Below are 27,346 nucleotides of genomic sequence, written 5' to 3' on the forward strand. Positions count from 1 at the left end.
TGGCTTGGTTGAAGACTTACTGTGTCCGGGTTCAAGACCCCCGAGACTTGGCGGTGTTTTAGGGCAGCCATACTTATGTGTTTATCCCATTTGCTACCTTTTTCTATGTGCATACCAGGTACACAAAATCATTGACCCTTTCCAGAGCTTGCCCACTCATTTAGAACTTCCCTCTAAAGTTTGAGTGTGGGTTGTATAACATGAGCTTGGATTTAACCACATTAACCTCCAAGCCGTGGTCAAAACACAATTCGTCGAACACTGCCAGAGAACGTTGTAGACCACTTTGAGTTTTGGATACAATGAGCGTATCGTCCGCAAACAATAGCATTGGCGTCCTGACTCCTGCCAACTTAGGTGCATCTGTGTTTACTGATGTCATGCGGCCCACCACTCCATTGACATACAACGAGAAGAGTGTGGGGGCCATTGTGCAGCCTTGGCGCACTCCACGTTCGACCGGAAATTCAGAAGTGACATTCCCCTGGCCACCCCACTGGATTTTAGCATAATTGGCCTCCTGGAGCCTCATGACCAGGGTCAGGATTTCATCTGGCATACCCAGTTTTTTTTTTTTTTATGACAGCCCATAACTTGGAACGTGGGACAAGATCGAAAGCGGCACGTAAGTCCACAAATGCTGCGTAAATCCTGCCCTTGCCCAAAAGCACTGTCTTCCAATGGAGTAACATAAATCGGAAGACCTGGACAATTGTGCTGGTGAATTTACGGAAGCCCGCTTGGAAGGTGGACAATATGTGGGAGAGGTGTGGCGCCGCGGCCAGGGCGACTGACGCTGGAATCTGGGGATCAGGGTTCGATCCCCGGCTCCGGCGGCAGGTTAGCCCAGCACCATGTGACTCTGGGCAATAGCTTGCTTAATCTTCCCGACGGCCCCCAGCGCCTAGAGGCCCTTACGGGTGATTGTGCGCTTTACAAATGTGGATTATTGTTATTATCATTATAATATGTTGTTTTCTTCCACCCAATCCAATATTTTATTTAGGGTCATCCTCCCAACCACCTTTTGGATTCTGTCTATGAGGCTGATGGGCCTGTAATTGCCAGGCAGCGTTCTGTCCCCTTTTTTGTACACAGGAATTATTACAGCCCCCCCCCCCCCCAATGATTTCGGAACTGGAGCTCCCTGGGCCACCGCATTGGCCAACAATGTAATGTACATGGCCCAACGTTCTTTATCATGCAAGAAGACATCCGAAGGAACCCCGTCAGGGCCTGGTGCTCTCCCCCCCCCCCCCCCGACAGAGAATTAAGAGCAATCATAGCATCGTCATCAAAAGGGGCATACAAATATATAACATACTTTACAACTTCCACAGGAATATCATTAAGATTACACGCATATTGAGGTTTAAAATAATTTATCCACTCATCCTTTGAAACATAATTTGCTGGGGAACCAACCCAACCCCCTTTGCCCCGTTCGACAATGCTCCAAAATGATCTTGTGTCCTTGCTATCGCTTGCTGCCTTAAGATCCTGCCAATGGAGTTCGTCCCACTGCTTCTTGGCCTGGTGTATGCATTTTTTATACTCTCGCCTAGCGCCCCGTGTTTATTAACCCATCGGAAATGTAGTATTGGTCACTTTGTGCACCAATAACACTCACTGTGCAGCTGGGGCACTTCGCTGCAAAAGTGATTCTGTCCAAAAGGCAGTTATGTATAGGAAACTGCAAATTGTGTAGAGGACAGAATATATAACAGAATATAGGTTGTGCCACATATTATAAAGCAGATAGGGGACAATTATAATATACAGGGGGCAGGAAGGCTACAAGTGTATTTTCTATAGGGTGTAGGATGAAAAGATGAAGTATGGGAGACTATGTAAATATAACCTTTTTGAGTGAAAAGATATGAAATATGTGGGGGAACAGAAAATGCTTTAATTTTCTGAAGCACAGTGCTAAGAGTATTCAAATGTTTCTGGGGCAAATACTTCTAACAGGAACATACTGCCACATGCTCAATGACGCCATGATCTGAAGAGTACGTTTGGTGTGGAGGCTCCGACCTCAATATGCTACCATGCTCTGTAGACTTTAGATTCGTAAGAGTCAAAAGCGCACATAATGGCAAAACAAAAACAAGCCTCAAGTAAAACAAGCATTAAAAATGCAATATGTCCTCGCTTTTTTTTTTAAGGTAAAGCCATTTGCTTTGCTATACAATACCATTAGCAAAGAAAATTGCTTTAACTTAATTAAAGGCGAGACCTACTGCATTTTCAATGCTTTTTTTGTGTGCAAGTGGCTGAGGACTGAGCAAAACTATTCAAGATGCATTCCAGGCATGTATGAGGCCCGCGTGCATGGGGTGAGGCAATGGAGAGCAGACAGGGACACCAGTTTGCCAAAGGTCCACCGTAAATAGAAACTGACAGACGCACACCACTCCATACAACAAAGAGGCTCATGCAAAGACCCCTCTCTACCGTTCACCTCAGCTCCCTCTAAAATCAACATCTCTATAGTGTAGGTGCAATGACCCAACCCCTGTACCTTCTCCCGCTCTGTGCGTCTCTTCCCACAGCGGCTGAAAGAATAAGGAAACAAGCAATGCTCGCAGGAAGCTTTGCACCAACTCCTGGGGTTGAGCGGTGGCTGCGTGTGCCGCGACGGATTCCTCAGCACGGCGGATTCCTAGAGCCTGTATGGGAAAATGAAAGCACGCCGCCATGCACGAGTAGGGACAAAAAATGTGCGCGAGTGTGCACAAAGATGGCGTTGGGCTGTGCACATGTGCATGCATTTTTTTGTCCCTACGCATGCATGTTTAGCCTTGCGGATGGCGAGAGCAGCCATTTCTGTCCATCGGTAAGCGTGTGCATTCAGCTTTGGCTGAATTGATCGCAAAAGGTCCTTGCATGGCGAGAGCAGCACATGCTCTGCTATCGCTAGACGAGACCTAAAAACATCACTGAGTTAGTTCCGGGCCCTGTGAGGTGGGACAGTACAATAATCCATTACAATATCTATTTCTTTATGAGGAACTATGAGACTCTAAAAAAAAAAAAAAAGTCCTCTGATCCTCTTCCTCACCAGAGACCCCGACACCGCCAGAACCTGCCTACACGAAGGGATGAAAGACGTCGCCGAGTGGATGAAGGACAGCCGCCTGAAACTGAACTCGGACAAGACGGAAGTCCTCATCCTGGGATCTTCGCCCTCCGCCTGGGACGACTCCTGGTGGCCCCCAGCCCTGGGCACCGCACCCAAGCCAACCGACCAGGCACGCAACCTGGGCTTCATCCTGGACCCCTCCCTCTCGATGACCAGACAAGTCAACGCCGTCTCCTCATCGTGCTTCAACACCCTGCGTATGCTTCGCAAGATCTTCCGCTGGATCCCGACCGAGACCAGGAAGACTGTCACCCAGGCACTCGTCACCAGCCGACTGGACTACGGAAACGCCCTCTACGCCGGAACCACAGCCAAGCTACAGAAAAGACTCCAGCGCATCCAGAACGCCTCCGCCCGACTCATCCTGGATGTCCCCCGACGCAGCCACATCTCCAGCCACCTGAGGAACCTGCACTGGCTCCCCGTCGACAAGAGGATCACGTTCCGGCTCCTCATCCACGCACACAAGTCTATCCACGACCTGGGCCCCAAGTACCTCAACGACCGCCTGACCTTCTACACGCCCACCCGCCAGCTACGGTCCACCAGCCTCGCCCTCGCAGCCGTACCACACATCCGAAGAGCCACTGCCGGAGGAAGATCCTTCTCTTACCTGGCTGCCAAGACTTGGAACTCCCTCCCCATCCACCTTCTGCTGACCCAGGACCATCTCGCCTTCAGGAAACAACTCAAGACCTGGCTGTTCGAGCAGTAGCATACCCCTCCCCCCCAAGCGCCTTGAGACCCTCCCGGGTGACTAGTGCGCTATACAAATGGCATGATTGATTGATTGAATCTAGGACATCAGGTCTTGAGGCATATGTAGCGGCAGTGTGATTTGAAACAGCTATGCTAGTTGAAAATCACCAACTGGGGCACAACTGTGTACAATCTGGTGCGCAAGAACCCTTATATAAAGATGTGAGAGTGGAGTCCTGGCAGAGTCGACACTGCAGACCAGTGGTACACTGAAAATAAGAACACAAGCTAAGGAGGGAGCAGCAGGCGGGGGGGGTGGAGGAGAAATAGTACCTCAATAACATCAGGAACAGCAGGCAGGCACGGATTAACTTTAATCAATCTGCTTGGTCCCTGCTTCACAGCAATGATCTGAAATGAAATTTCTCCTGCACTGGCCAAAATTAAGAAGGCTGTGCAGAAGAGTGACACTGGAGCCAACAAATGGTGAGCAATGGTTGGGCTCCAAGTCCTTTTTGTATACAATAGTGCCTCGCAAGAAAGATGCATACACTAGTGCGTGCTCTCACAAGCGAGACCCTAAAAATGACAACAGATGTATCATCCAGTTACACGAAGGAACCTCACTGAAAAACAAGTCATGAATTCATGTATTTTATAAATTTACTATAAAAGTATCAAAAAGAAATGTCAATTTGCAGCTTAAATTGTTCAACCTACCTTCTTCTGCTAGATCTTTGTTAATGACCAGCTTTCCATGTCTCAAATAGTTCAACACCGGTCCAAAGTAGGTAGCATCTCTGTCAATTAAATAGGCACCAGTTTCATCCTGTAACGAGAGAAAAACACTAATTGCAGCATAATTCAGCACTCAACATTGTTAAGCTAAGAAAAGACAATTGTGTAAGCATACTTCATCATAATCTACTTATGGTCTTGACTTTGGCTCCGATGTTGAGTTTCAAGTTGTACTTGCTGTTGCTATGTAATCATGGGCTTCTAGGAAGGGAAACACTTGTGCCATCACTTTCTCAAACACAAGCATACAATGAGCAAACAAATAGTGCTTATGTCTATTAACACACCCTGATTTAGGAAGTTGTGTCAGGGGTACCCTTATTTTTACAAACTTAATCTCCGTACTGGTCACCCCACAAATCATTCTTCTATAGCATGGCCTCAATAATTCGGGTTGCAATTTCCGAATGTCACAATGCATTCCTGAGATGTGGGTATAATTCTGGTATGCGGATACAAAAGAATTTGTTCCACAGCACCACGTCCTGAGAGCTCTCATATCAGTACAGATGATATTGTGGAAAAAGGACTTGGTGCATTGCAAGGATAAGAATTACAAGTTATATCAAAACTGAAAACGTTACTTAAAAAACAAGCATTGGAAATGCAATAGGTCTCGCAGCGTTAGAGTTAGTGCATTTAGAATTGTTTATGGGTTTTTTGTTGTAAATCTTTTGCATTTTTATTTTTAGTAGCCAATGCTAAAGAATTACAAATCAAAAAAGCAATAAACATTTGTAAAAGCTTTAACTAAAAATCACTAGTAGATATGCTATATGCTATGCTGATGAAAACGCTTGCATATGGTGGGTGGATTAAGGGCCAGAGACTCCTTTTTGTCATGGAAATGTTTTTGGTTACTTGGCGTTGCGTGGGTGAGTGGCGTTGCGTGGGTGAGTGGCGTTGCGTGGGTGAGTGGCGTTGCGTGGGTGAGTGGCGTTGCGTGGGTGAGTGGCGTTGCGTGGGTGAGTGGCGTTGCGTTATTATTGTTGTTGTTTTTATTAGAAAAAAAAATTGGAAGGGGTTGCGGCTGGTTTCCCGGGGACGCTTCTGCCTGGCTACAGCAATTAATACAATCAGTTGCATAGATGAGGTATGAATCAGTGATACAAATTGGGGGTTGGCGGGTCAGTGGTCATTAGTTCTTGAAAGTAAATAAATGGATAGGAGGGGTCATTAATGTCCCCTTTCTTTGAACAGCCTCTGGAAAGGTAATCTCGCGGATCAGTAGCAGATGAAAAAACTCTTATGAATGATTTATGCAGTGTTAACTCATGAGTAAGAGCCACCCATTGTTAAATTAGTACACACTGTCTCTTTAGCCATTGCCTTAATGAAAACATGATGTGAACGTTGAAGCCTTTAAGGTGTAAAAGTAAAACTTAGTAAATACAAGCACTCTCAGCCGCCTTACTGACTAGCTCTCACACTGAAACGATTCTTACGCTCATCACATACTAGCAGACAACAATCCCACACTGAGTAGCATTCACATACTACTGACGCACTCGGCATCTCTCAAATACCAGGTCTCTAGCAAAGACCTAAGAGGGATCGGTAGGAATGAATGCAAGTTGGTCTGGCAGGTCTCCCTAAATCACGCGACAGTAGCAGCCCAGAATAGAGACACGAACAGTCAGAGGCAATAGAGCAAGTTTGTATTTTCATGTACAACTCAAGCCAAAACGATTAACATTGCCGATGATTTAGTTGCGAACATCTGGTCACCGTAGAACTACCGGAAACCGTTGTGACATGGGGCCGGTTTTCTATGTCCAAGCGATTGCAAAAACGAAGTTGCCACTGACAAAACTGTTATTGGCAAATGACAGCTTTATACCACTGGATGACTAAGAATCCCTAAATTCGTGTATGTTTGCAGTACGATCGAGGCGACTCCTGTGCCTGCATTCCCTGGTGTCAACTCAACCCAACCCATCGGCTGCACACCTCTCCCCATGTTACCTGAATAGACGTTTTCTGCTCCCTTAATATAACAGCTGCAGAGGTTCCAGTACGGTTTTAAAAAAAACTGAAATTGGCGCCTCTAGTAAACATAGAGAGTGGACTGTGTTACTCAAGTCTCCGATTGCTACAGCCGAGCGGCCATATTGGAACCACCACAATTTATCTCTCGAAGTCCCTGAACGGCAAGATATCGATTTCTGGTGTTTCAGTTCTTTGGGGGAAAACGCCTGCTCTTGATTATGCCTGAGTAATTGTTTATTTGCTATGCAATGCTTACTCATACGTATTTGTTAATGAATTTTTCTCGTTAGCAAGTGTGCCTCCGTGCGATTTAACTTTGATTAGTTATACTGCTGATCGAACACAAATCACATCTTATGGCTTTTTTTCCAATTTCAGCACATATTAGACCTGTCATTATAAAAGGACAAAGCTTCGGGTGCCTGATTTTTTCACCCAGTATTTCTTCATCGCTTCCTCAATCAGTCTTTCCTTCGTTTTTACTGGACATTCGACTCCGATGTGAGTAAGCGTCACAAGGCTCAACTAGGGGGAGGGGGCGGGAGGCGGAGAGTTGAGGCAGGCAGGCATGGGAGGAGAGGAGGAGGGGGGAGGAGAGTAGGGGAGGCACGGCCTAGCGGCCGTGCAGGGGGAGGGGGCGGGAGGCGGAGAGTTGAGGCAGGCAGGCATGGGAGGAGAGGAGGAGGGGGGAGGAGAGTAGGGGAGGCACGGCCTAGCGGCCGTGCAATCAAGTAGTGAGGGGGCGGAGTTGTGGGAAGGCTGAGAGAGAGAGTAGGCGGCTGGGTGCATGTGCACGCGCTTTTAAGCTCAATGCACATGCGCATTGAGCTTAAAAGTCACGGGCACTGCAAGGAATCGCCACGATTCCTTGCAAGTTAGATAAAGTCTGGATGAGCCCCTATAGTCTCGCTTGCTCGATGCGCATGCGCATCGACAGGCGAGACCTAAAAAAATGCAATGTCCAAGTTCAACCATAGACGGTAGGTGTGCCATGCACATGATCAGCAGCACATGCTGGAAACGTACAAAATCGCCTCACATTCAGGAAGCCCTCCCCCCCCCCAAAAAAAGGTAAAATAGGTTTTTTAGAACCTCTTATTGTTCTCCAATGGACAGGACAGTGTAGCACAGCCCATATGACAGAAGTCAGACATCTGGTATATTTTGAACAAATACCTTGTATTATGCATGTTCTGACAATTCTCACATGCCCTAAAAACACTGGCTAGATTTTGAGGCGCGACAACCAGGTCACATCACAACCTCACTCACCAGACCACACTCTTGCCATAAGACATTACATTCGTGCACCTTTTGAAACATTCAACCCGTATATTTCAGACAGTTTGATTGAGGCAATCCCACACTAGTCGCTGTTGTGTGCTACATAAATGCTAGATAACCTATCCGATTAAAAAAAATATATCAGCATACATTTATAGTAGAGCAAAAGTAAAGCACTTCCCTCCATAAGCCGTCAAGCAAATATGAACAGCAAGCATCAGTTCACGCAAATTCAAATATTCTCTATACTAATTTCCATTGCAAAACATTTTCCAGTCTGAAATGCACATGATCTAGTTTCTTTGGGTAGGGACAAAAACTAAACTAATTTTGTAAACGGACTTCTCTAAAGCACTGAAAACTTATTACCGCTTGTATGTCCATCTATTTCCAGCATGTGTAAAGCTGCTTATTTCCTAAGCAGCGCAGATATTTTTAATACAGATAATTAAATTAAGTTTAGATGCAGTACAATTCAAACGGTCTTACTGTTCTTTCAATGATGTAACTACACCAACATTTAAACGCTAAAGTTTGAGCGCAAATCTATGAATTTCGCTATCTGCAATTGTTAAAGCACTAAACTATATGGCATTACTTCATCTTCAAGCAATTAATTTGTCAACCATTGTAAAAGGCAAATTGCGATGAATGGCCGGTCACAAGTCTTTAATAGTGCTTGAAACATGGTTTAAACACGCCATAGTGCTCTAGACATTACAACTAGCCAAAACTACTAATTTAATTGACCACAGCGAAATGAATGACTCAGTCTTGCGACCTCTGTGTTACACACCCTAGTGCTGGGTTCAACTTCATAACTCCCTAGCAATCTTAGAAGCTCAACTGCTTTAAGTAATCTGGTTCACTGAGTTTAATAGGGTACATACTTTTCAGCCCAATTATAAGTACTGACATTAAAGGATGTGTATGATGAAATAGTTCAAATAATTTAATCCTTAGTAATGAAATAAGTAGAGATGGTGAAGTCCCCCTGCTCTCACACCCCGCAAAGACACTCACACAGTCAATGTCCTACCACCCCAAGTCACACCATCAAAATCTATGCAAACATTAATTAAAATAACTTAAATTATCCAAATAAACATTTTATTAATTTAAAACAGTTGTGCAACAAGACTTAAAACTATTGCATTAATCAAGCTGCATCATTAAGCAATACATTCAAATTCAAAGATCTGCATTGTTTGTATGTTCAGATCCGTATAAACATCAACCACCACATTTGCACAAACAGATGGACAAATATGTATGTCAAATTACAAAAAAAACTTTTTTCAAATCTAAATTGATTAATCTTAAGCTGTATCTAGCACCAAGTGACACGCTGTGGCATACGTTAGTCTATGGGTATTTCCACTGCTTCCAGGCCACCCCGACACGCACCCTTCTCCTGCCACACCTGCAACTTCACCTCTGACAGAACCTCCAAACATCCAAGGACCGGACACAACCACCTTCGCTGCATACTCCTCAACACCCGCTCTGCACGCAAACACGCCGTCGAACTCTGGGATCTACTCGACACCTCCACCCCGGACGTTGCCTTCCTGACCGAGACCTGGTGGAACGAGTCCTTGGCACCTGACATCGCCATAGCCATCCCGGACGGCTACAAGATCTCCCGCAAAGACCGCACCAACGGGACAGGAGGAGGAATAGCAATCATCCACAAGCTCACTCTCCAGGTCCACACTCTCGCAAGAGACTCCCTCAACTCCACAGAACACCTTCACTTTCGGATCCACACCGACCCAAACACCACCCTCAGAGAAACACTCATCTACAGACCTGCTGGACCCCGGGCCCTCTTCAGCGACTCCATCGCCGACCTCGCCAGCACCCAGATCATGAACTCTATCCACTCAGGATATCAGTCAGACCCTTGCCCACACCTCGTCTTCAACAAAGCTGGCGCAGCCATCGCACCCCTACTGCAAAAGATCATCAACATCTCCTTCAACACAGCGACATTCCCGGAAAGCTGGAAGCACGCCAAAATAAACGCCCTCCCCAAGAAGCCCAAGGCAGACCCCAAAGAACTCAAGAACTTCCGGCACATCTCCCTGCTCCCCCTTCCCGGCGAAGGTCATCAGGAAAATCGCCAACATACAGCTGAGCCGCCACCTCGAGGACAACAACATCCTAGACCCATCCCAATCCGGATTCAGACGAAACCACAGCACCGAGACTGCCCTCATCGCCGCCACAGACGACATCAGGCACCAGCTAGACAACGGAGAAACCTCAGCCCTCATTCTCCTGGACCTATCAGCGGCCTTCGACACGGTCTGCCACCACACACTAAGAACACTACTCCAAGAAGCCGTAATCCAGAAGAAGGCCTTGGACTGGACCACGTCCTGCCTCCCGCCCTTCCGATCCGAAGCCACCGACATCTACAGCGTACCCCAGGGCTCATCCCTCAGCCCGACCCTGTTCAACATCTACATGGCCCCCCTCGCACAAGTGGCCCGCCAGCACGACCTGCACATCATCTCCTACGCAGACACCAAGCTCATCCTCTCCCTCACCAAGGACCCGCACACCGCCAAAACCAACCTCCACGAGGGAATGAAGGCCGTCGCCGAGTGGATGAGTAGCAGCCGCCTGAAACTGAACTCGGACAAGACGGAGGTCCTCGTCCTAGGTCCCACCCCCTCTGCGTGGGACGACTCCTGGTGGCCGCCCACACTGGGAGCGGCTCCAACACCCACAGACCACGCACGCAACCTAGGATTCATCGTAGACGCCTCCCTCTCCATGTCAAAGCAGGTCATTGCCATCTCCTCCTCCTGCCACAGCATGCTCCGCAGGATCTACAAGTGGATTCCGACTGAAACAAGAAGAGCAGTGACCCAAGCCCTCGTCAGCAGCAGGCTGGACTACGGTATTGCACTCTATGCCGGAATCCCGGCCAAACACCTGCGACGACTAAAACGCATCCAAAACGCCTCCGCCCGACTGATCGTCAACTCCCCCCGACGCAGCCACATCAGCCCCCACCTGAGACCTACACTGGCTCCCCGTCGACAAGAGGATCACCTTCAAACTCCTCACCTACGCACACAAAGCACTCCACAACACCGGGCCGGCCTACCTGAACGACAGACTCAACCTCTACACCCCCCGCCCACCAGCTCCGCTCCACCAGCCTCGCCGCCATCCCGCGCATCCAATGTACAACCTCCGGCGGCAGATCCTTCTCCTACCTCGCCGCCAAGACCTGGAACACCCTCCCCACCCATCTGCGTCAGACCCAAGACCTGCTCACCTTCAGAAGGCTCCTCAAGACCTGGCTCTTCGACCAGTAGCAGCACCCCTCTCCCTCTCAGCGCCTTGAGACCCTCACGGGTAAGTGCGCACTTTACAGTACAGTGATTGATTGATCCTCAACTCTCAAAATCCAGACATACATCATTGTGGGCTCTACCCTTAAAAATTGCAGAGAAAAATGTCCATTCACAATCAGCCTTTCAGGAGGAAAATAAAACATTACTAGACCTAGAACAGTCTTTTAGTCCATTGCCTAGTACAGAATCAGCTCTTCTAGCTATATCAGATTATCTTAGAATCATTCTGAACCGAGGTGGCATTGTCGCCCTGGTACTCCTAGATGTCTCAGCAGCCTTATTAACAGTCTTCCATTTAGTACTTCTAACAAGGCCAACTGACTTTGGAAAACGTTTCTAACTTAACGGAAATAGAGGGAGTCTTCTCTTCGGCAATTAATGGTTTGGACACCTCAGTGGTAGCCTGAAGGTCTAGGCCCTAGGGGTCTATTCCTGCACATGTGAACTCTGCCAAAAATGTAATCGTATGGCTGCTACTAGCTTTCACATTCTTCAGACTACGTGCAAGATTTATCCATTGCTTTCTATTTCTTTAAGATCTACAGTTGTACAGTCTCTTATTTCTTCTCCAGTGCGCTATGGAGTCCGCTTAACCTTTGAGGTCAAAAATATCTTCTTCAAAGTTTGCAGATGGTTCAAAATGCAGCAGTACTTCTGAAATATTCCAAAAAAGGCCTCTCTTAGACCTCATCTGGATGCTTTGCAGTGGCTTTCGGAGCATAAATGCACCAGGTTTAAAGCCCTCTGTTTACACACAATAATCTGCACAATGGAGGTCCAGCCTATATCAGAAATGAAGTCACTTTTACCTGGCCATCTGCTCTGTTCTCCCACCTTGCATCAAGTGGTGGTCCCCAAGATTAACCTATATAGATTGGGAGGTAGAGCCGTCTTATTGTGTCAGATATGCTACGGAACTCTTGCCTTTACTGTTACTTGCCCAGTCTCCTGGTTAGGTACTCAGTCTACCAGAGTCCCTTCCCTCTCTGGGTAACAGCCGCACCATATAAACTCAATTTCATTAATTCAACCTGTTAGTGTACCTAGTTAAGGAGCCATGCTTCAAGTAAGCAAAGGTATATATTTTTGCAACACTCACTAACTCTCCGTACTCCATACCAAACCACATTTTCACCTATCATTTAGGAAACCCATAAAACCTGGATCTTCATTAAAATGATGCCAATGTTTTATGATCCCCCACCCCAAAAATCGTAGGGGGGGTGCCCACAAGCACTAGGCCTCCATTTACACGTGCACGTACAGAACCAAAGTGCAAAATTATACACCATATTTCATAACCACCAGGGATATGGAATTCCTATAGCCCCATGCCCAGGACACATTGATATTGTTGGAGTCAAGGGCAACAAGTTTTAATGAGTATTCTGTCCTTGGGACAAGAAGGCCCAACCCCATGCAGCACAAACCCTTTGGCTGCCAGTTTGCAGTACCACATTATGGATCAGGTAAGGGCACGGTCTGCATTAAGGTAATATGTTTGTCCGTATGTTAATTCTGTTCAAACTTGTGTTTATGTTTCATTAATTGAAAGCCTTTATTATTCGGGCAAGCGCTCCAAGTAAATGTTACGCTCTGATTGCACTACGGACAGTGGTTTCGGAATAAAAATGTTTACACACGTTTTCAAAGTTTAGCAATATGAGGCTATGTATAATGCTCTGATTTTATGCAAATATTTGCAGAAGCTTGAAAGTAAGATGGAGGATTATTTGCTTTCAAAATAAAATGTTCATAAACAAAATGAAAGCAGGGAAAAAAACAGGTTGCTGAACTACTGTAACATTTCAGGTACCATTTCTTTGCTGCATCATTTAGTAATGTGTTGATGCATGCTAGTATTCCTCAAAAATATTCATAATGGAAAATCAGTAACCAGTTTCAATAAGATTATGGGAAACAAAAATAAACAAGCCTTGGCAACAAGTCTTGTAGAACCAGTAGGTCTGAAGGTGGTGGTGGTCAGCTTTTTAGTTTTGTCGATGTGTGAATTGTTTTGGCATGATTTTTGTATAACTATATGAGTTTTGGACACACTGCCACGGTAGTTACTGGCACTGTACAAAACTACTTGGTGTGCAGATATGCTGTCAGACACAGGGAAGCCAGCCGATACAAAGACAATTTTAATAAATGCAAACGGTCATGGTCAACGCCAGAACAAATTAGGAGCCCAATTGTTAAAGAAAGCCTCAAAAGTGCGCCCATGGCATATGTTCTTGCATTAAGTGCAGGTTTTAGTGAAATCTCAGTACTCCTAGAAAATATTTGTGAATTGCATTTTAGCATTAGCAAACGTTCATGTGTAGATTTGCGCATACGTAAATCTGAGTGTTTAAAGTTCACTTTCCCTCCAACCACTTTTTTCCCCAACTCTGGAAGAAGGTTTACGTCTGCCATTGTCAGGAGTAAACATACAACATTCCTCAGTATGGGAAAAGATTAGAGAAGAGTTGTTGAAAACCCTTAAAGCATGCAAGTTAGTAAGTATGCACAGACCCAAAGGGGCATTCTAACCCCGGAACTATTGCTTACCACTATCTTTAGCCCCAGTATGTAGATCTGCAGACACGTGGTAACATAAGGGGATTGTATCAACAGGGAGGAACACAGGGTTAGGACAATTATTTAAAGGGGTCCAATGTATGTGTCCTAGAAAGACTATCAACAAAAAGAAATACAGAGTTCCCCGGTTGCAGTCAGCTAAAGGACTGTCATTGGTCTCTCTCTTGTCGGGTCAAACAGTAAAAAGGTGAGTGTAGTGAACCCTCTCTTGGAATTTTTGGGGTACCTCACACAAGTCGCCGGTTGGACTACACTTGTAATCCCACCCGGTGATCGTTCAGCGTCATCATCGGTACCCTGCCCCTGCGCCAGGCTGGCAGTGCAATGCCTGTCGGGCAACAATACTTGTTGCTCTTTGGCGGGGATCTTCTATTCCTTCGCCAAAGGGTGTGTGGATGTAAGGGGACCATGCAAGGAGGTAATATGTGAGTGTGCAAAAGTGAGCGTGGGTGAAATAAAAGGAGTCGGTGGAGTCCAAAAATTGGGATTTTAATGATATGGCTCACTGCTCTATTAAAAATACAAGGGGTATAGAGGCAGAACTATCAAGGTAGTAAGCCTCATTCAACCCTTGGTGAGTGGATGGTCAACATGTTTCTTGCTTATAGAGCAATTCGTCAGGACCAAGGGGTGCTCATATGATTTGCAAGGGCTCCCCCGTGATCAGGGGGCCCAGTATACGACCTGGTAGGTGTCGTATGGCAGTCCTTTCCTCAGGACCCTTCCCAGGACTAAATGGGAGAGAGAAGAGAGAAGTGTACTGTTAAGGAGAGACCAGAGAGACATCATGGACAAACGTGGAAACATTCGCGTTTTGTGACTGTCATAATATACAGTGGGTGAGCATGCCTTTGGTTTGCTCAAGGAAGATCGCATGCTTAGTGGTATCCAACAAAGTTGGTTGGAAGTTTGTCATGCAGTAAAAAACCTGTGAAAATCAAGGGCTATTACTGTGCTATCAGCATGCGCGATAGCTAGTGGAAATTGAGACAACATTTGTGGGGAGAAAAACAGACTTCAAACATGTCTTTGTGAAGTTTCAGAAAAGAACACTAGATGGAGTCAGTGTATGGGTAACTAACCCTTGGATTAAACCGTAACACCAGCCGCAATAATACAGTGATGGTAAAATTTAGAACAACCTTACCCGTTTGTTACACTACGGAGGCTTCCTCGAGCTGACCGGGTGGGGCCAGGACTTGGTGGAGACCACCTGTTAGGAGGAAGTATCCCCGCCATGTTATCGATTGGCGGTCAATGCGTCTCCCCATTCAACTGCTTAGAGCTTGGTCCCGCCGTGGCGCTCAGAAAGAGGCGCACGCGGGGGCGCAGAATGGAGCATATGTGCCTTACCTCGGAGTTCCTGGCGTAGGGCGTATAGTCACCTACCCTTCCCACTGCGGACGGTGCCGCAGATCAGCCGGTAAAGTTTGGCGTCCCGGGCGCACTACTTATGACCCGTGTGTGTGGCCAGTTTAGTGGGCGTGGCCCCGGCGTGTTACCAGGCAACGAGTGGTAAATAATGGACACAGAAGATTCACTCGCTCCGTGTGTTGCCGGTGGTTAACAACGAAGACGGCTTCGCGTGCTAACGAGGAGGGAGGGAAACGTGAGTGCCATCTTGAGAGGGAGGTGGAAATAGGCAGCTTCATGGTTATGGGCTGGGTTCGGCATAGTAAGGACAAAACAGTCCATTGGTCAGCTATCTAGTGAGCATTGTCCAGGGCACCGCATCGTTGAGCCCGTTTTCATCTGTGTGTAGACGGTGTACCCATCTCTGCTCCAGTCTGAAGAGGGATTGCTGATTCATACCAGGTTGGCATTCTAGAACTGTCCACTTTATGTCCTCAGTGGTATGTTTGTGTTCCTTGCAATGTTCATACAGCCCGGTGTGTGTTTTGGAGCATCGAATATTACTGTTGTGCTCCATTATCCGTTGTTTCACCGGGCGCATTGTCATCCCGATATAGAGCAATCTGCAGGGGCACACCAAGATGTATATACATCTCGAGCTGTTACAATTGGTGTGTTTGTGAAAGGTCCAGGTGAAATCTCCTGGGAGTTCGATTGTTCTGCCTTGGATGGTTTGGGGGCATACCACACAGGAACCACATTTGTAGTGTCCAGTGACAGGGGGAAGATCCCAAAGGGTCCTGACTGGTCGAGTTTGTAATTTCTTAGGGCGAGTGTGGATCAATGTGTCCTTGAGGTTGGCAGTCCTTTTGAAAGCGAACCGTGGTCGTGCCAATTCCATCCCAGTGGAGTTCAAGATACCCCAATGTGTCATCACGGCTTTCTTGATAAATGATGAATGCCTGGTGTAGGAGGTGACACAGGTGATGATGTCATCTGGTTCTTTAGGGTGGACCTCTAGAAGGGCATCTCTATTGTTGTTCAATGCTCGTTTGTACGAATTCTTTAACAACCGGGTGGGATACCCTCTGTCCTGGAGTTTATGCTGTAGGGTCCGGGCCTCTTGTCTGAAGTCTTGGACAGAGCTACAATTCCTCCGAATTCTAAGGAATTGCCCAAAGGGTAAATTATCTCGCAGGGCTTTAGTATGGTGGCTTTGGTAGAGAAGCAAGCTATTTCTGTCAGTATCTTTCTTGTATAGCGTGGTGGTTATTGCTTCGGGTCCCAGATTGATGGTAAGATCGAGGAATGGTATGGACGTCTCCGAGATGGTTCCAGTAAATTTAAGGAAGGGGTCTTGTAAGTTAATCCAGTCACAAAAGGCTTCACAGCTGGGACGGTCCCCTTTCCAAAGAATCAAGATGTCGTCGATAAAGCGACGCCAGAGAGTTAAGTTCTCTCGGTAGGGGTTTTGCTCCGGAGGGTAGATGTACCTCTTCTCGAACGAAGCCATATAAATGCAGGCCAAGCTCGGCGCGAAGGTAGAACCCATCGAAGTCCCCCGCACTTGATGGTATAACTGGGATTCATACCTGAAGAAGTTCTCGGTCAGGGCGATGTGGGCCAGTTCCATAATGAATGTTATTGGTGTTGGGGATAACCATTCCTCTTCTCGCATCAGCGAATCCACTGCTTCCAGGGTTGCTTGTTGCGGGATATTAGTATAAAGTGCCTCCACATCGAGGGTAAGAAGCAAGTCAGTGTCCTCTCTGCCATCTATGTCTGCAATTAGACGGAGTACATCCCTGGTGTCTTGCAGGTAGGATGGTATCTGTTTGACGTAAGGTTGGAAGAACGCATCACAAAATTGTGACAGTGGTTCTAGTAGAGATCCAATTCCAGAGACAATGGGTCTCCCAGGGACAGGAGACGTGCCCTTGTGTATTTTCGGGAGAGTATAAAAGTAGGGGATAACAGGATCCGGAGTGATCAAGAAATCTGCTTCCTTCCTACTAATCCACTCGTTAGTCTCCCCCTCAATCACAAGGCCCATGATGGTAGTTGTCAATCTTTTAGTTGGGTCCTCAAGGAGAGGTCTGTAATGGTTGGTATTTGTCAATTGTCTTCTGCACTCACGATCATAGTCTTCGTAGTTCTGAATGACCGTGGCGCCCCCCTTGTCTGCTTGTTTAATGACGATCGACTCGTCTTGGCCTAGTGTTTTGACTGCTAGTCGTTCTATATTGGACAGATTGTGGAAGGTTTTCTTCGAAGGTATCTCACGCATGCTCCTCAGGACCGCCCGCTCAAAAGTCAGGACTTCGGGTGGTACCATCCCGTCAGTGGGAGTAAAGGTGGAGGGTTTTCTTAGACCTGTATCAAGATCCGGGAGCTCAGGTTGGTTTTCAAAGAATGCCCGAAGACGGATTTTCCTAAAAAATTGTTTCAGTTCGATCATCTCTTGGAATGGGTCTGGGGTCGGTGTGGGAACAAAGCCAAGACCTTTCTCTAGTACTCGTGTTTCGGTTGGTGTCAGGGTTCTCTTTGATAGATTGACAACTAAGCTCGTCTCCCCCTGGATGACATGCTCCTGGTCTCCATTGCTGCTGGTGCTGGTATCTATCTCCTTGCATGGTCCCCTTACATCCACACACCCTTTGGCGAAGGAATAGAAGATCCCCGCCAAAGAGCAACAAGTATTGTTGCCCGACAGGCATTGCACTGCCAGCCTGGCGCAGGGGCAGGGTACCGATGATGACGCTGAACGATCACCGGGTGGGATTACAAGTGTAGTCCAACCGGCGACTTGTGTGAGGTACCCCAAAAATTCCAAGAGAGGGTTCACTACACTCACCTTTTTACTGTTTGACCCGACAAGAGAGAGACCAATGACAGTCCTTTAGCTGACTGCAACCGGGGAACTCTGTATTTCTTTTTGTTGATAACATAAGGGGATTGCAAGTAATCAAACATTACTATGGTTTGAGCCCAGGCATAATCAGAGGCTACTTCCGAGCTCTCATATAATGAGTGCTGCCATAATTTGGCGCTGCTGTACATGGCACCAAAGAGACAGGTGGATTTTTTGTTACAGGACAAGTAGATTTATGAAGCAACCTACCCCACAGACAAGTAGATATTTTATTAAAATCCACACACCTGAATCACAATCAGATTGACTACACCACTGGAGCACATTTACTGGGATTACCATCATGCTCCAGTCAGGACAGCAGACCAATCTATACTACACAACAGCAACCTATAACACATTACGAACTATAAAAGCAGTCCATATTCCAATTAAAGTTCGGCCTGGCATCACATTTTCCTTTAAAGGTTGCACAAATCCTTTTACTAATCCGAACCAGCCCTCTATATCAACTCACTTTGTGCATCTTTGGAGATAAATGCAACACAGACCACTGAACAAAAGGACTTCAAAACACATTGCACAAGTTACTGTGGAGTACAAACTCACAGCTCACCAAATCATTACTTTTCCATTGCCCTCCTACTATTCATTGAACAAAACCAAGACAGCAATGACTAACACTGCAAAAATCTCCCTCTCCCATGCCCTTTCTAATAACATTGACCGATAAACTAATGAATGACCAAAATAGACATTTCACCATACAATTACACATCCCAGGCAAATTATATCACCACTATCCCATGCAAATTATATCACCACAAAAACAGGCCTGTCCGATTCCATAAATATATTGCATCCCTGCCATAGTCTATAAAGGTTTGATTATACATGGTGGGTTTTTAACAGTACATCATGCCTTTAAAAACATTTGGCAAAGCTAGGCATATCTCAGTTTTGAGTATGTGTGCCATGAGCAATTTCTCCATGCCTTACCCACACCCTGTTATGCTAGCCACCATCCTCTCATCCCTCTCCTCCCCTAAAGCCTCTGACATTCATATATTTCACTTCTACCAAAATGCCCTGATTCTTTGACTACTCTGCCTCTAGCATGTTTTACCCTTCTGCCAAACTATCTGCCCCTCCCACCCCAGACTAGCATGGCCTGCATTTCTGGGCAAGTGCAACATCAGCCGTTTGTCGTATACCAACCCTATGCCCTTTCTGATCGAACCCGTGGTGGGGTATTTTAATAATAGCTTTTTGCTGTACTTTATGCTACATTTGGTAGGCTTCAACCTGTGCATACCAACATCACTTCCCATATGATTCTCCCGCCTGAACCCACCAAATGTCTTCATCTCAGAACCTGAAAATAAAAGGAATGCAGGCTAGCTCTAGTCCTAGAGCATTCTCTAAAGTGTAACAAAAACCTCCCTGCTTCACGAGATACCACTATTCCAAACTTTAATGGTGGTATCTCGTAATACAGAGGACTCTGGACAGAGGCTCTAACCACCTACAGCTCAGCTACGCAGTTTCCTTTCAATGGAACATTCAACGTGGAGACCATCGTGCATCATGGTTCTTGAATAGTTACCAAACAGAAGCTCCACATTTGAATAAAATGCAGGTAATTCAATGCCCTGAGAGCTTGCGGCTACACTATGCCAGCACGCTGCCAGCGTCGCTACTGTTATGCCCACTCATCCGGAATATATGAAGCTGGTGTTTAAGAGAAGAGCATGTGGGTGGGGGAAAAAACACAAAACAAATTTATGGCCTACAAGTCCGCACTTAGTTCTATGAACAGATATGGTTGGTTTATTCTGTTGACAAGTTACAGTGACAGCAAAAATTAACGAATAGATTAGCTTGCTTAAACTCAAGCATGATGAATGCTCATCTTCTTCTCGGATGGAAAAGAGCTGCAGCGTATACACATGAACAAATTTGCAATACGTTACCAGGGGATTGTTCATAACTATACAACTTTTGGCTCAAAGTCTTTGTGAAATAAAGCTGCAACTGAATGCAGCTTATAAAGTTATACTGAGAAAACACTGCATTATCGCATGGGACTTTCATCATCCATGCGCGAACGGATGGAATGTGTTTTTAATTTTAAATTTGCTCAAGGCTACAGGTAACATGTAAACACATCAAGTAATCCCATGGCAATTCACTGTTTTCCAGTTTTGAACTCAAACAATCATAAGCTCTATAACGACAGGGTTAAGCAACACGCTGCTTACAAACAGGCATGACATAACCCAAGCAAGACCAGATGTGGTAGAGGAATACACATTCTGAAAATCACGTCCAGAGAATTGTATACCTGCAAATAACTTAATATTGTGCAACCAACCACTTACATTGCTTAAAGCATCAACATTTGGTTTTGATCATGCAATTAAGCTACAATGCTAACATTTTCAGCATTATAATACATTTCAATTACAGCTCAAATTTGAGGGTCTATATGGGATCTAACAAGTACTACACAGACCCAGTGAATTCAAATGTCCTTAACCGGGCATAAATCAGTCAGGAAGTCTAACATTAGCATAGTAAAGCTATGCATTTGTTCACTTTCCAGCCTAGAAAACATGTGCATGACTCATTTCAGGACTGGAAAGCTCCTAAATTTTCTTAAAAGAATGGTTGATCTCATTCATTTAAATATCATTTAAATTCCCCACGCCAGATGGGTTATTTTAAGTAAAGTCATGGAAGACCTGCAAATAGTATGCAAATTTCCCTTTCAGCTTCCTTACACCTCACTCCTGTGTACAAGGACCACAAAACACATAGCAGTTTCAGTCCTCTCAGCAGGAGGGAAAGGTAACACTCTGCTCAACTTCCTCACCAACACAACTCATCATACATTGCATTTTAGAGGCTGCAACAGGTCTTAAAAGCCTGTAGACGTTCAGCCATATTACTCCAACACTAAAGGTACTACACTAGTAAAGCAATGGAGCAGTGCACTACCAGGGTATAGTGGTATTCAATAATTAAGCACGATCAGTAACTTCGTTGATATCGTCTTTATTCAAATAGATCCAAATCAATAGAAAACAGACATCAGCCAACGTGTTTCGTTCATAGAAATGAACTTCGTCAGGGCAATAAGTATGTTGAGAGACTTCACAAGTGGTTAACTATAACTTCCAATCAACCTCAATCTGTAGTCATCAATGCAATTGTGACATGGGCCTCCATGATAAGGGCCGGCTGCGGGGGCCCTTAAACGAGTGGTCTGAGAGTGGCGGCACTTTCCAAAGCTCACTAGTTCAAGTTCCTCGACATCACCCTCAAGATCACATGACAAAGCCATCAGTAATGGAATTGCCACATACCCAACTGAGAAATGATTTACTTCTGGTAGGCGGTGACCAACCAGGATATAGGCAGAGTGAAAATAAAAAATGCACTGTGGGAGAGAGACCAGAAAACAGATTTTCTACATCTCCACACCAAGAATCAAACATTATCCCCATCAATATCAGAACAGCTTCAACCCACCTGCCATTCCAGAAAGAAATTGAAAACCTACATCTTGAGGTTACTACTCCGCCTATGAACTTTTGTATACTCAATCTCTGGAGGAAGTCGGCTGAGAATCATTTCTCTGCAGCCTTCCACACATAACTGGCTCTCACAAATTAGGTTAGCTTAGCAGAGAGCAATTGGTGTGACCTGATAAATGAGAAAATTAAGGTCTCACTGCACTGAAGCAGTCCTGCAGACTTCCCCCAGTCCCGTTCTCGAACACATTGCTGAAGGAAGATGGAGGCCCCAAGAAGATTGCACACACAGCCTTCCCATTGCCCTGCAAAGTTCTGATGGAATCCCTTAATGAATCATGACAGTCAGTCACTTTTTCCCCCCCAGACATCTAAGAGCTTTTAAGAATGCCACATGCAGCTGCTTTATGATGGATCACACTGCTTATAATTTTTTTCCTTTGCTGTTTAGAGCCATAAATGCATACATATATATTTTTTACAATAAAGAAACTGGGTGTCTATCTAAGAGGTGGCATCTGATTTCATAGATTACCTACAGGAGTTCATCGAAGCATTTGTAATCAATGGGTATAATAATGATTACATTTTTTAGGTAACATCTTAATCCCCATGCTTTATCTACACAAACAATGAAAGGAGTTTACATAAAACAGAGAAGAACCCATGCTGTATTACTGACAGTTAACAGATTTTCACAGTACTTTACAAGGAACATTGCGCATGTTATCTAGAATGGAGTTGCTAACTTTGAAATAGGAAGGCATAGTTGTTGTAATCTGTGAGATACCATCTAACAATACATCCATCTGTATGCATTAACATACTAATAGCAATATAGTAAATAGCAATATACACCGACTAACATGCTTTCCACAATAAATACGCATGGTCTAGTGCCTTTATCATAATATTTCAAGACCAACAGATCAGTCCTATAGCCATGATCATTGCCATCATAAACTGATACCTGCTGAATCTGGTATAAGCTTTGCGACAAGCCAAAAAAGTGAAACACAAGCTATCTTTAGTGAAATACACAAATTCTACAAATCAGCCCCTAAACATAGGGGAACCAACGTGTGGTTGGAGTCTAAGCCTCTCTCAGTAGTACTCCGAAAGCAATCTTTTTGCTGACCACATACGGTAAAGTGCCGGTTACACCGTCAAGCCAGACCGAAAAATGTGTAGACTAGTGATGCCTTTGGCTCTCTGAAAACATTGTAAATTATCTCTGAAAAAATTGTAAATTATCTGGTTAACTAAGACTTTTTTCCCCTGAAGCTGGATAAGCCGGATAATGGACAATATTGTCACAGTTGTGGAGGGGAAAGCACTATTCTCTATGGAAGCACACCTCTTCTGCCCATTCAAAACAAGTACTCCTAGGTAGCATTTGAACAGAGCCAAATCCCCTCACTCAAACTCTTGAAACCTCTTTCATAGGGCCATTACATTACATTTGGCAACAGGGGCATTTTCAGGCCGTATCTAAAAGGTTATTCTCCGTGTTCTCTTTAAGCTGGAGGAGTTTAAGCAAACAATTCAAATGCCAACGCTAAAGGTCAGCTTTGAGTAATAACAAAATACATTTGTCCAATTGGTGTTTCAATATCATCAGCACAGGTTTCAAAAGTCATCCAACACCACTTCCGCTACTTCAATGTCCCCAGTACCCCTTCAAACACCAGGGGGTAAAACTTCTGAAAACACAAATACATAGTTACCCACACAAGCTCAGTTTACAATTTGGACTCTGACTGAGTATGCTACAGTCTTTCTATTCCTCAAGCAAAAATTATTACCTGGTCATTGACCGGGCTAATTCGTAGTCTGTCCACTGCTTAACTGAACTCTGAGCCAGTGCTTTTCAGTTGCAAAATCAAGCAACTAAGCATACAATGATGCCTTTCATTCCAATTCACTTTTTAGGTTGAAGCCTACCAGGCAGCACCTGTTGCTTACCACTGACCTTGTGGTTTGTAACTCACATTTCCTTACTTTCCATTTGCTGCCTGGTTCTATAATTTGGTTTTAGGTTGTCCGGCTTGAGTTGGTCTCTTCCATTGCCCAAACTCTATTTACGCTATTCTGACACCAGAGCTCGATTTCGTTAAACAGGACTTTAAATCTGGTTTAAAGATGGCAGTCAAATGTCAGGCTCTGTCTTACAAGGTGCTTGGCGTTTACTTTTCTCTTACTTCAAAGTGAGATGATTTATGCCACAGTCATGCTGACTACTGGGGACATGCTTGGGTGAATGCTCTACAATGTTATTTTTTTTCTAGCACACAACAAAGTTCAAATCTAATCTGTAAACGAACTGTGCAGATATTTCAGAATATATCAGAATTAGAAAATGAAGCATTTTTTGGTAATTCCGAAGTGTGTTGGAAATAAATGTTACTACGAAATGTCTTTGCAAATGTAATAGTAGTTTCAATTGAAGATGTGTTGTCTAAGAGCGTTACCACACCCATGCAGTCGCCTCTCCACGCCACTCTACAAAATGCCATTCTACTCTGTGCAACTCTACTCCACACCGTGCCACTACTCCACTCTATACTTCACTCTATTAAACTACTTACCGCAACATTATGCCACTCCGCAACATAACACACGACTCTCTCCACAACACTCCATTCGGTTTTATTGGTTTATAACACTCCACAGCACTTTCCTTTACCCCACACACATTAAGCCATGCTGAACAGCAGTCACGCTAGTCTACAACATGGCTAAAACACGTTGGCAAAGTCAATAGCTTTTGCAAAGGAGAGACCTTTTGCTTCTGCCTATGCTTGTTTCTTTAAGGTGCTCCTTCAGGTCAACAAACGACAAGCTGGGATTAACAGACTTTAAAGATATGTTGCTTCAATGGGAGCACTGGACGAATATTTCACTGCAGATTTTGACCATTAATAATAATAATAATAATAATAATAATCCACATTTGTATAGCGCACAATCACCCGTTAGGGTCTCTAGGCGCTGGGGGGCCGTCGGGAAGATTAAGCAAGCTATTGCCCAGAGTCGCATGGTGCCGGGCTAACCTGCCGCCGGGGATCGAACCCTGATTCCCAGTTTCCAGCGTCAGTCGCCCTGGCCGCGGCGCCACACCTCTCCCACGTGAGAGAGGTGGTAAATTAACTGTGCCTTGCTTGTCTTTCTCCTCATCAACTACATTTGCCAAGGACCTCAGTATTGAGCTCATGGCTTTAAACTTAAAGTCCAAAGTATTTATTGGGAAGAAACCCAGAAACACTATGGTAAGTGGTATTTAATACTAATTTGTAAAAAGAAATACTTGTTGGGATGACCCATTAGACCCCATTTACAACTAAATTCCTCCAGAATGTATTTTGGAACAACAAAGCCACTCTTGAAAGAAGTATTCAAATCTTAAAAGTATGAGGTCAGTGAAACTGGATAACCACACTCACCTTGTACTAAATGTTAATTTGCCACAAACACATCATTACCAATTCGATCCAAAATAAAAGTCAGTGAATTAAAAAAGATAGTAATAACAAATTCAGAATTAAAACAAGCATTTACAATGCAATGGTTTCGCCTTTGGAAAAGTTTGAGCTATTTCAGGGTGGCGAAGTGACGTAATGCATGGAAGTGTATTCAGGAGAGTCAAAAGCGTGTGCAGAAGAGGAAAGAGATGAGTTGTTAGATACGCAGATGGGCGAGATGTTGAGGGGGGGGGGGTTAATGGCCGTAAATGTCTAACAGAGTGTACAAAAGTGATTGAGACACCCTGAAAGCGTTAGTAATGATTAACAATCTCATAATTTCAGATCTGGAACATTTTCAATACTGATCATTTACAACAAAATCGTAATCGTACTCACTTATCTTAAACAGCTAGCAACCTGCCGGGTGATACACTAGTGGGTTCAAGGACATTTAGTCCACCTGTTTAAGTCAAGCGCCCTAAATACACAAGCCGCGCGATTTTCATCTAATTCATTCTCTGGTTACAGATAATAAAATAATGGCCCCACATATTCTTCGGCGTGGTGTAGCCGAGGGTGCTGACAATTTGGATGTTTGGGCAGAGGTTAAACAATGAATTAACAGTCCTTGAAGTTGGTCAGTGGGATTCTGGTCTTTCAGAAGATGCAGATGTCTCAATAACAATGAGTAGTCTAAGGGCATTTGGGTATTTTATTTCCTCACCTCGCCGCTCTCTATCTGCCCGGTCACCATTAACAAGAACACACTGGGGCTTGCTGCGCCGCTCATTGTTCGAGTTGGGTCAGTACCAGGCCGCCGTGGCTCTCACTGGACCACACATAGCAACGAAGCCACGGCCCTTGGTAACTGAGGACGCCAACGGAGCACGCGAGGAGTCAAAACTGCTCTTTCGCAGCGGAAATAGGACAACGGCTGAATCTGGCTGCCAATGTTTACATGGAAACAAATGACGGACACGAATAAGAAGTGGGAACGGGAAGTAGTTTTGAATAGTGTTTACGATTCTTCTGCCCACTGAGTTTCAGGGATAGTCCTTAATCGTTTAGGAATCCTCTTAAAGTTTGACATCTAGCGTTAAAAATAAAAAAAGTATCTAAGTTAATATATACATATGTTTTTACGAACATTGGATTATATGCCGAAGACCTATATCTACCACTAAATGTTTGTCTGGTTACACTGTAAAAGAATTTCAAACTTCCACTATATACTGAAAGATCATTTGGACATACATGAACCGCACCAATCTCTAAAATGGCCGCTCTATTAACACTAATTCTAACACAGCCATCAGCACAGAAAATTCTGATGGAAAAACTAAAGTGAAACCTTTTAGTAAACAAGTCAGGTCCCGGGCCGGCCAGCCAATCACAGCGCGGCCCGGGGAATGACGTCACTGGGGTGTCCCGGGCTAGCAGCCAATCACAGCGTGGCCCAGGACAAAGGGGCGGGACTTAAAAAAGAAAGCGTGATTGACGCTGATGTCTTCCAATGGCTAGCCTCCATTTATGGAGCTAGCCAATGGGAGACAGAGGCGGAACCAAAGCCCGATATGAAGGATCATGAGATTTCGCCCTGGGATGCGCAAATGCTACGCAGTTGCAACGCCAGGGCGAAACCTAAAAAAGCAGAGTCCCTTGTGAAATACTAAAGCTTCCAGAGATCGACTGGAAAGGGACAAAAACGGTGCTAATAGGACCGTGACAGACGTGTTTGTGCCCCCTCTTCCGTGTCTGCGTGCATTCTCCTGCTCTCATTCTCAACTTGTTTACTCCTCCCTGCTGCTCCGCGGGTTCCTATATTCTGCGGCTCGCTGTTAAGTCGTTGGGAGAACCCCAACCCCTTCAATGCTATTATGACCCAATGGTTGGGTTTCACTGCGGCTGCCCAAAAGGTAACCTGGGGACTTCCTGTAGACTTTCACATGCAGTCCTTTGCTTCTGTCCAAGGTCTTCTGCTAAGAAACTCCACGCCTTGCTCCTGCCCCAGCTCTCTGCTGTCCTTCTTGGAGAATAGCAGCACAGAGCAGAAGCAGTGGAGTAGCAATGTAACTCTTAGCAGCTACCTGAGAGTTCCTTTTTAGAAGTCCCGGGCAAACTAGGCATTGGAGAATCGGAATATCAGTGATCCGGCAGTAGATGTGTGTGTTTTTGTTTCCATGTTCCACCGTGTGAGGAGTGCTGAAGTCCGTGATCAGTGCACTGCCTCATGGTCTGTGTACTGA

At 45.2% G+C, this 27,346-nt stretch overlaps 1 protein-coding gene across 2 annotated transcripts in view; it reads right to left on the reverse strand.

Moving 5' to 3' along the window:
* KCTD5 (potassium channel tetramerization domain containing 5) overlaps nt 1-27,346 on the reverse strand; it is a 192,128-nt gene that overhangs the window by 156,319 nt on the left and 8,463 nt on the right. For both annotated transcript variants that reach the window (XM_078664941.1, XM_078664940.1), the window contains exon 2: nt 4,565-4,673. In XM_078664941.1, the coding sequence (XP_078521067.1) occupies nt 4,565-4,673 (109 nt within the window). The remainder of the gene's footprint in view (nt 1-4,564; nt 4,674-27,346) is intronic.

Source organism: Lissotriton helveticus, chromosome 10, assembly GCF_964261635.1.
Source record: "Lissotriton helveticus chromosome 10, aLisHel1.1, whole genome shotgun sequence".
Classification (NCBI taxonomy): Eukaryota; Metazoa; Chordata; class Amphibia; order Caudata; family Salamandridae; genus Lissotriton; species Lissotriton helveticus.